The sequence below is a fragment of the Pelmatolapia mariae genome, linkage group LG1 (genome assembly GCF_036321145.2).
Source record: "Pelmatolapia mariae isolate MD_Pm_ZW linkage group LG1, Pm_UMD_F_2, whole genome shotgun sequence".
Classification (NCBI taxonomy): domain Eukaryota; kingdom Metazoa; phylum Chordata; class Actinopteri; order Cichliformes; family Cichlidae; genus Pelmatolapia; species Pelmatolapia mariae.
Genome location: NC_086227.1, coordinates 38,949,523 through 38,960,439, shown reverse-complemented (window position 1 = coordinate 38,960,439; position 10,917 = coordinate 38,949,523). Strand labels below are relative to the sequence as shown.

Below are 10,917 nucleotides of genomic sequence, written 5' to 3'. Positions count from 1 at the left end.
GTTCATGAAAGAAAGCAAAGTGAATGAGGGCGATTCAGAAAGGTTTGTGCTCCGTGATCAGCCAGGTGAAGTCAGGCTGCTAGTTTTATATCATCCGATGGTCCAAACAAGCTGGTTATATAACCACAGAGTCAGTCTGTCTTTTTCAGGCTTTTTTAAGTGTCGTGGCAGAGCGGGGTCCACAGGAGGTCACCGACTTTAGCTTTTTATCTTTGTCTTCACTCCGTCGGGCTGGTGGGCAGAAGACGTGAACACCTAAGTTTTAAATGCAATAACTCGAGAAGGAAGTCACCTAGGATTTTCAGATTGACACCATAGATGCATCTGCTAAAAATCTTAGACAAGTTTGAATCTCAGTGACCTTGACCTCAAGGTCAGAGGTCAGGTTTTCTAAAAATCTTCTGAGTGCGATAACTTGAGAACAAGGCCCACTCAGGCTGTGCAGGTAGTCCTGCTCCTCTGTGATGGCACATCCACATCCAAGTGTCATCAGAAGTAGGTTTGCTGTGTCTCTCAGCCCAGCAGCACAGGTATCATCTTCTTTGTGCAAGGAGGAACAAGAAGAGCACAGCTCAAGGTCCAGTAGTGACGTCTAATTCATGTGCATGCTTCTGAAACATCCAGGGTCCATCTATCTTCTGATTGATGGACCTTGAAGAGACAGGAGCTAAAACAGCTTGTTTCATGGAGATGATGAATTGAGGAACTTAAGATTTTTTTTTTAATCTTTTTTTTATCGTGTTATTATGCAAAGCTGCTCTGATGCACTCCCACAATAAAAATATTAAACTCAAACTGAGCAGAATGGGTCACCTATAAAAAAACAAAATCAATTTATACTTGCACACTTTTAATTATGAGTATTTTTTACAGTGTGGTGTCAGAACAGAGTTAGGAGACTGTTGTGTCTGTATGTCATGATCGCTCTTCAGCAGTGACACTTCCCGACTTTGTCCTCTTCTGAAGTTTATCCACAGGTTCACTGACAGTTTCTACGGCCCGAGTGAGACACGGCGGGGTTTAGCCCTGCTAATATTTATCCAGACAGTATGTGATAAAGCAGGTGTGGCGGGGTGGAGCGGGACAGTGACGGAGTTTTATTGATCGTAACAGGGTCATTATGTTAAAAGAATTTCAGGTGGAGAATCCCCACGTGGTCTCAGGTGTGTCCCAGCAGGAAGTGACCTCCCTGTGGAGGGAGGGGGTGATGGTGGCCAGAGAAATCGGGGCCTTGACGGGTTAGATTGTTTAAACGAGCTGCTATGGTGATGCTGAGCGAGCCATCACACTCATTCAGCAGTCATCCATGAGTCAGCCTTTCTGATCCCAACAGTTTTAATCCTCCCTGCATGAACAGAAACAGGCACATTCATCGTTACCACAGACGGTCACAGCTGGAGCAGGATCAGCAGGAAACCCTCCTGGAGAGCAGTTAACAGCTGGAAAAGGTGACCAGGATTCAGGGAGGATTCAGGGTTACCTGAATTATGCTGCAATAGGTCTAAGGTGCTGGAAGATTCCCATGATGCACTGGGTGTTTCTTCTTCACTCACTATGTGTTAATAGACCTCTCTGCTGAATCATACCTGTTATTAATCTCTGTCTCTCTTCCACAGCATGTCTTTATCCTGTCTTCCTTCTCTCACCCCAACCAATCACTTCAGATGGCCCCGCCCCTCCCTGAGCCTGGTTCTGCCGGAGGTTTCTTCTTGTTAAAAGGGAGTTTTTCCTTCCCACTGTCACCAAAGTGCTGCTCATAGGGGGTCATATGATTGTTGGGTTTTTCTCTGTATGTATTATTGTAGGGTCGACCTTACAATATAAAGCACCTTGAGGCAACTGTTGTTGTGATTTGGTGCTGTATAAATACAATTGAATTGACTTGAAATTGAAAATATCTGATTCAGGAGTGCAGACAAAACAAAATGAATTAACTGTTGAGAAATTACATTTTTATCCCTCAGAGTCTCAAATGTAATTGGACAAACTAACATCATTTTTTTGCCCTGCATTTCTTTCCTTTGAGAAATTCTTGGGTTGTTTTTGCAGTTTTCTTTGACTCATTGCATATGAAGCTTTGTCTGATCATCTTTGCAGCATTTGTCTGAGTCTGAGCAAAGACTACAGCCCCGTAGATTTCACAGCTCATCAGTGACCCACTTCCACTGCAGCCATACACGCTCATGCCATAACAATACCTCCACCATGTAAGACACATGATATGGATGCTTCTAGATCATGAGGTGTTTCTCTCCTTCTGCATACTTTTCTCTTCTCATTATCCTGGTAAAAGTTCATCTTGGTTTCCTCCACCAAACAAACATTTTTTTTCAGCGCTGTGTCGGCTCTTTTAGATTTTTTCGACTTCCTGTTCTTGAGTGTAATCCGTGGCTTGCACCTTGTTATAAACTCTTTATTGTAGACCTCATTAATGACACCACAGTAAAACCTGAAAAGAAGCTAAAGTTTTATCTTTTATGTGAGAAAAGTTAATAAAAGAAAAAACAGACACAAAGCCCACAGAGAGCTTCATGCTGTAAGCAGTTTCACAGTCTGTGGTCGATCCTTTTAGTTTATCCCTTTCTGTTGAAATCTGTATGGCTTGTAATTTTGTGCATAGCACAGGCAGAAAAAACACCGACAGGTTAACCTGCACCGTGATGACACCATCCTCGGCTTTCTCCACAGCTGCTGGATAAAATCCAGACTCAAAGCCATGAGTCAGTGCTCGATTGGGAAACCCTGGGATGATTTACTGAACCACCCTGATGATCCTGACAATGTTGTTGGGATGTGACAAGTCAGATAAGAAAAAGATATCCTGGGAATGCTGGACTGGATTCATGGTACAGGGTTTGGCTTCTGTGTATTGGGGCTATAAAAATGAGGTGTGCAGTATGGGGTCATGAGTGAGATTAGCTTCTCTGAATAAGTTGTGCAAAAGATTTCTTTCTTTAAAGGTTTCATATCGCTGCATGTGTTTTATCTACAGTAATCTGTGCTGGTGTAAAACTCCGCTTTTTTGGCTGCAGATATATTTTGTTTGGGTAAACAACGTCTCTGAATATTACTTGCTCTAGGAAAATGTAAACATGTGATTCCTCCTTTGAAAGCTGTTCTCTAAAAGTGAAGAGGCCTGATGAAGGGTGTTTTCTTGCTGGGAGGTGAGGAGCTTTACACAGTGGTGTAATCCAGAGGAATGCGAGCTGAGTTCAAGCTGCCCTCGAAGGGACAAGCTGAACTCTGAGGGGCAGAAAAAGAAAATAAGGATTGTCTGCGTGGCGCTGATAACACAATCAGAAACTCAATGTCGTCAGAGATATGAGAGCTGAGAGACGAGAGCCAGGTCTGCTCCATGTGTGGAACTGAGGGCGATGGAGATCATCCACAAGAGGGCAGCAAAGGCCTAGTTCACCCGAGTCCACTGCAGAGCATAAAGGCTCATTGTGTGACTGTTATTACACTTCATGACACAACTCAAAGAAAAATGAAGCAAACAGGATGAAATTTTTGTGACGCAGCAGAACTGAAGGTCAAACATCTGCCGGGTGCAGGAAAGGAGACAAGGGAAGGACAGAAGAGAAGATTACATTAAAAACAGAATGGAGACGGGAAAAGCAAAAGAAGCAGAGAAGAAGGAAGGAAGGAAGGACAGAAAAATGTCCAACCTTTATTTAAGGTGCACTCTGAGATGGCGCTCAGGTATCTGCAGTGACTCATCCGATCCTCTGTTTTGCTGACACTGGACTTAACCTCGTTAGCAGCTAATCCTCAGGGCCACATTAACAGCTTTAACATGGAGTCGCCACAGTGTCCTGCAGCCCAGAGCTGTAAACAAGCTCCAGAACCAAAACCAGGCCCTTACCAAACCACCTTTATCCAAACCAGAGACAAAAAAGGCTGTGAAACGTCCACGGCTCTGAGAACAAACGAGGCCTCCGAGCTGTGGAATCAAACCTGTAAATTAGAGTTATTAACAGCTTTATTACAACAAGTCAGCGACAGTGATGGTACTGAACTCGACATGTTAGTCGTCGTTGGACCCGGAAGCTTTTTCCCTGTCGTAGATTCAGTCATATGGAGCAGGTGGGATTCTAATAACAGAGAAATAAATCAGTGGATCCTTGTCTGTTCTATGCCCAAAACACCTCAACTAGGAGTCATTCAGGACGTGTCCCAGTCAGATGGTCAAGCCACCTTAACTGGCTCCTTTCGATATAGAGGAGTAGCAGGTCTGCCCCTCCTCAGCCCTCTAAGCCCAGAGGAAGCTTGTTTCTCGTGGCCATAGGTGAGGCAGGAACATAGACTGATCATCCCCAGTCCCATCAGCACCTTGGGCTCTTTGTTGCTCAGTGAGCTCTTCCTTTGCAAAGAGTGACTGACTGGGGGGGGGGGGTCGGCTGTTACCATTTGCACAGAGGGGATGTTCTTGGTCTTGGTTTGAGGACTGTGGTTCCCTTCATGGTTCAGCTTCTGAAAGTTTAACCTGATTCCATGTCTCGCCCCACTCTGCCTTTCATCGGCTTAGTAATCTTGTTAGCAGAGTTCCTACGTAATCCTCCCACAGTGTTCAGATCCCTGCAGGTCTATACGGCTTCTTCCCCGCAGCTCTGTGGGATGCTGCTGGACCCCAACTGAGCAACTCAGGTAGGACAAGAGACGCCCAACACTTTGACCAGTGACACCTCCATGGATGCTGCTTAGCTTTGAAATCAATGAAATAAAGTAGATTAGTTGCCGTGTTTCGCTTACAGTTCAGGTGCATGCCCTGGTTTCGAATGGTAGTAGCTGGTGATTTGTACTCTTTAAATTTATTTATACTTATAGTTCAATTTGATCTTCCTGAACCAACGAATCAGGGCAGGAGACACAAGGCTGAACCATAACTATATTTTCTTCTTGGTCTGTGGTTTTATCAGGTTGTCCTGTAAATTTGATAAACTTGATTGCTGCTGATGCCGTGAACTTCTGCTAACTCACACTCATTTGTTTGATATTGATACCCAGTTTGGGGTCTTGTGGAGGTCTAACTGAGGCGGAGATTAATTAAACGTTGTTTCTGTTGAATTTTCAAAAGATGGTTTTTCTTTTTTAACATTTTAGCATAAGCATCAACAGGAGAGCTCCCAAAGTCGCAAAACTGAACCGGGTGAGGGGTATATTTAAGTAACTTTGAGCACATGAAGTCAAAATGGTTTAAAACTCTGAGTCATGTCTGCTGTAAACTCACCAGAGGTGCTCTTCTGTGAGTTTTTCTTTACCCGAACTGAAGGTGGAGGGTGTTGGTGACTCTGATATCCTTTGAGAGCAATTTGTAATTTGGGATGACAGAGTTAAAACTGACTTAACACAAATAATGAGCTGCAGCGTGTGGAAACAAAAATCCAATCTTTTAGTAAAAAGTGGCACTACAATAATTTTAAAATCCAAAAAATCAGCCTATATTAAAAATATACTTATGTGAAAGTATTAATTAACCCAAAATCTAAAGTGCAAAAGTAAAAATATCATTTATGCACTAATTCAATGTGTAAGTGTTCTGTTTTTAAATATTACACTCCTGAAATATAATAATGTCTTTTTATATGGTTAGTTGGTTAAGTTTATGGTTTGTGTAACGCATCATTAATTACATAAATATACGTCTTTAAACCTGCTTTAGCTGTCAGATAGGGAGTGCAGTGTATTGCAACAAAAGGTAGAATATTTACCTCATAAATAAAGAGGTGATGATGCATAAAGAAGCATGAAATGAAAGTAACTTAAAAAAATATACTTAGTTACTTTACAGGATGAAAACAATGGTCCAGATTAGTTTTGATAAATCTGGTTTAGCCTGAGGGTTCACTCAGTTAGGAAGCTCTCTCTTTTGGCAGTTATCTGAAAGTCTAAAAAGAATAACCAGTCAATTCAAAAAGCTCTACTGCTTTCCTAAACCAGCTGATTCGCTCACCTGGCGAAAGAGCCAACTAGCTTAGCAGCTATTTTATAAATGAAAACAAAAAGCGAGAGAGACAAAGACACCATGAAGACACAGACAGATGAATCCTTGAGTTTTACTTTTTAAAGCTAGACTTGCTTATATTTAAAAAAAAAAACATGGTGAGTCTGTGATGTTATCTGCTAATACAACCTGGCTTGATTCACTTTGCGACGGTAATCAAGATGCTAATGAAACCAGGCTAGCTAACCTAGCTAAATATATTAAAACTAAATATAAATATTAAAAAAATAAACAGCTGATTCTTTAGTGTGACTTAGTCCAACTAAATACTGAAAAAGACATTTTTAGTCGACCAACCTTTAAAGTCCAGAAAAACAAAGAGACTGTTAGATGAGTCCATTATTTCAATGCACGCGGCAAACTTTCACATTGCTGCGCCTTGATCCTGATGCCAGGTCGTCATGAGTCAGTCGGTGGTTTTTGTGGGACAGCCCTAAAATGGTAACATCTGTACCCTAAAAACACATTGAATAATGCTAACGTTGCATTTTATCACAATAATCATGCAGCTTTACCAGTTAACGCGTCAACTTTGTTCTGTGGTTGAAAACAAGCCAGACAGAGACTAATAACGTAAACACAATATACTTCAGTGTTAAATTTATGGTAATGTTGTTGTATTTCATTATCAAATGCAGTGTTTTAGAATATAAATATAACATGTTCACATCTTTCCATGTTGGCTTTCCTTTTTTAGAACTGGAAACCTTTAGATAAGAGAACATTTTCCCAGCTTGCTAATTTTTGATGGGTTTTAATGAAAGACATTGCTAGGAAACTGACTAACAAATTAGTCAGCTTCCCAACTGGTTAATTGGCACATACCCCAATTAGAAAGTAAAAGTGCCAAACTGGAGACCAGTTTAAATGAACGTATGGGTGCAGTGAAAAGCCGTTTTGTGCTGCCAGGCCTCCTGTGGAGGATTAGGGTCAGCATCGGTCTGATCTAATTCAGACTGACACTCAGCCAGACATGATCTAAACGCCATTAAGTGCAGCGGGAAGCGGGTCAGTTGTAAACTTAGCAGTGATACAGCTAATTATGTTTGGTTTCCATGTGTCCTCATATCCACAGGCGTTTCCGTAGTGATTGTAAACACAGAGCCTGCCCTGACGTAAAGAAGACGATAATATTTAGAAATAGGTTCACACTGTAATGGCTGACAGTGTCTGTTCTTCTTCTTTGAGGATGTTGAGCTGGGTGGTCAAAGTCGTTCCCCAGCCGCCTGAGCCCAAAAAACCTGAAGAACAGAAGGATGCTGCCCCGCCCCCGGCTCCTGCCCCGCCCCCTGCAGCTGCTCCACCTCCAGTTACTGTAAGCTTTGCCCAACTGAAAAATGTTTTATTGTGTCATGTTTACGTAGCATTGTGAGGCAGAATGGGTTGTTTGCCTTAATAACTCAAATTTTTGTGCTGTTCTCGAAATCACAAGTCTGTGTGGTATCGCCACACTTTAACAAAAACACATTATTAACAATGTCACAGAAAGGATCTGCTGTACCCATAATATTAAACTGAAACAACAATGTTGGTGATTGGCGGAGGTTACCGTTACTATGGAAATGTTGAGACCCATCAGTTGAACCTGAAACTTTAATCAATCATATCATCAAAATCAATATTTTTTTTATAATCTTGATTCAGCTTGGAGCTAATTGGCTTCTTTCAAGGCTTAAAACTCTGTGACCGTAGTGAACAGGAAATTCACTACGGTCACTGTTAAATCCATATGGACTATCATGATTCTGTAAACTATAGTGTTGAAGTGTGTGTGCTAAATGTCCATCATGATATTAATAATTTTATCCAGAAGCAGTATTTGCACTGTTACTTTTTATGCATTATTTTTAGTTAAATATATATAAGATGACTTTCTTTTGTGTGTTAAACAGGAGAAGAAAGTGAAGTTTCAAGATGAAGTCAAAAGTGAAAGTAAGATCATTCACATGCAAATCATTTAACTTTGTGTAGCTCAGTCGGCATCTTTGTTTTTTTAAAATATTAAACATATATCAATGTTTGACTGACAGCACCAAAAGCTGAAAAACCAATGCAGGAACCTCAGACAGGAGCGGAGAATGGGTAAGTTATAAGCTACAAATATACCACACAAGAAACAATGTTTAAACTTAAACACAATGTTAAACCTAAAGTATACAAAAGGAGCCAGCAGTGCAGCTCATATTTTCCACCTTATTTCCTGAAACCTTTCCTCATAGTTCCATAAAAATTAGTTGTTATTTATACGCAAGTTACAACTGTATTTCCAGGAAATCCCAACACACATTGGTTTTATTTATAAGGACAAATATTTTTCCAAATGAGTTTATTTGTTTGGAAAAGTACACATGAGCAGTATTATAACAAACATTATAATACAACTGTTAAATATACAACTCGGAGTTCCCAGTTCAAGCTATGGCTGATAGCTACATTAGCCTAAACTGCTGCTAAATTAGCTGAAATCTAATGCTAACCTAGTCCTTCAAAGATAACTGAAAAACTAATTTTCCTCTGAATTTTCTTAATACTTCTATAGAAAAAATAGCTGGATATTTATGACATTTTATAAAAATGTTTTTCTTTTTGTTGGGTCTGTTCCCACAAACCCCGCTAGTTCTAGAGACTTATTCATCATGAAAGAAAACAAGACAGTCGATCGATCGATTACTTGCGCAAGGGAGGCCTCGTCTGTGTCCACCACGAAAATGACCCCAACGATGGCCTCCTCCTGCTGCCTTTTATTGAGAGACAGTTCACACAAAAAGTAACGCCCACATAGTTTCTAAGACAAGGCATTGTGTGTGAACTTCTGTATGTAAGTAAGAATGTGTGTGTGTGTGTGTGTGTGTGTGTGTGTGTGACCTCCTGCTGACCAAAAGGGTCATAAAAGCAGGAAGCTTACAACACAACAAACAGATCTTTCAGATAGGATGTATCTACAATAAAACCTCCCCCAACACAAAGTGGTTAGAGGTGTTCAGGATCAAAGGAATGGCTTTGATAATACTGCTTGAAATAAGACTGTACAAATTTAAGAAACACAATGGCAACATTCAACAATTAGACCTAACACTTTTTAATTGTTTTTCTTTTTATTATTATTTTTCAGTAAAAACCTAACTTAAAGGCTTTATTAATCCTAAAACCTAATATTATACAGATTTACTAATTAGTACTAATAGCTCTAAAATTCCTGTTTGATTCAGCTGTTAGACTTTATTAACAGTTACCGTATTTTTCGGACTATAAGGCGCACTTAAAATCCTTTAATTTTCTCCAAAATTGACAGTGCCCCTTATAATCCGGTGCGCCTTATATAAGAATTCTGGTTGTGCTCACTGACCTCGAACTGATTTTATGTGCTACACGGCGCTCAAAAATCTGTCAAAAAAATGTTTTAGTACGACTTTGGTAAGCTACGAAGCCGCACCGCTTGATGGATTGTCGGAGCATTACGGCTGCCATAGTCAGGAGTCTCGCAGAGTAATCTGGATCCAAAACTCCGTCCGCTTTAGGTCCCAAAGTCAAACGAACACTGCAGCATCACTGAGAGTTACAAACTGTCTAAATTCTTTCATCTTTAATAAAATGATCAGTGTTGCTGCTTTACCAGGTGTAACAATTAAGTTTAACATCCAGGCATCCATGAAAACAGGATTTATTAAATGTAAACATGTAAATTAAATGTATGAGTTAGAAGTTAGCAGGAAGTTAGCTCGCTAGCTTCCACCTAAACATGATATAGCATGTTCTGACTGAGAGATTTCTGAAACAAATTCAAACGTACAGCTCTGCTATCACTTCCAACACAAATGAAGACAGAAAACTAAACAGCAGTGACGTTTGTAGGGTTACTGAAGTTGGGCTAGCTGGTATATAATGATGTGCTATGTGGTGGCTAGCGGCACAGCTATATTAGCATAACATAAACACAGTGAAGCTGGAGGATGAACGCTAACTTTTTTCCATTCAATAAAAGTTAACGTGAAGGTTCCTGATGGTTAGAGACAAATGCCAAATTTCAGTCAGGAGAACAACTGAGATAATCCATCCATGATACGAGGTTAGTCATTAATATACTGCAACAACATGGAAATAGAGCAGCTGTTAGGGAATTCAACATTAATGAATCAATGGTACGGAAGTGGAGGAAGCAAGAAGAACGAGTTGAGTAAAGTGTTTTGTTTTGCTTAATGCGCCTTATAATCCGGTGCGCCTTATGGTCCAAAAATACAGTACTGCACGATGGAAACATGATGTTAATGATGGATTCTTCACTGTGAATGTCTCATAGTTTAATTCTATCTGTGATAATACTCCACTGGAGAATGCACTGTTGGCTTGCTAAGTGACTTTTCCCTTCTTAATGATTTTAGTACCTTTTTTCTTACCTCTGACTCCAGTGAGGAAAGTAACCAGGGACATTTTCCTTGTACACACTAAAGATTAAATATCTCTTTATGTTTTTCAGCCTTTAAACAAGCTGCATAGTTTCAGTAGCATTTTTGATTTTGAGCCCTGATTATATTTTGGTTCAGTGTTACATTAGAAGGGAAAAAAATCTTTGCTTTGTTCCCGGAGAGTGAATAAAAAGCCTGAATTTAAACGTTTACATCCTCAGCCCAACAGCGGGATCTCAGAGCGGCATGCTCACGTGGATCAGCGGCGCTTTGCCTCAACCCGCAGTCTCACCGAAAATGAGCCGAGCAAACTCCACTGCCAAGGTGAGGTCCTGATAAACGACCCCGGGATCTGACGCAGAGTCAGACTCAAGCTACATTTTTCAAAAAGATAAGTCTGTGAGGTTTTCGTACACATCAGATGAAATATCTGTTGGTTTACAAGGTGGCAATCCTGATTTTAGCCCAGTTTTTCAGTTTTTCAGATTTAGATTTCCAAAAAACAGAAAA

At 40.5% G+C, this 10,917-nt stretch overlaps 1 protein-coding gene across 2 annotated transcripts in view; it reads left to right on the top strand.

The window, feature by feature from the left end:
- Positions 1 to 4,435: 4,435 nt before the first annotated feature.
- cngb1a (cyclic nucleotide gated channel subunit beta 1a) overlaps positions 4,436 to 10,917 on the top strand; it is a 38,516-nt gene continuing 32,034 nt past the window's right edge. For both annotated transcript variants that reach the window (XM_063480678.1, XM_063480670.1), the window contains exons 1-5: positions 4,436 to 4,647; positions 7,193 to 7,319; positions 7,897 to 7,936; positions 8,035 to 8,086; positions 10,629 to 10,731. In XM_063480678.1, coding sequence (XP_063336748.1) covers positions 7,194 to 7,319; positions 7,897 to 7,936; positions 8,035 to 8,086; positions 10,629 to 10,731 — 321 coding nt within the window. In that variant the 5' untranslated portion in view covers positions 4,436 to 4,647; position 7,193. The remainder of the gene's footprint in view (positions 4,648 to 7,192; positions 7,320 to 7,896; positions 7,937 to 8,034; positions 8,087 to 10,628; positions 10,732 to 10,917) is intronic.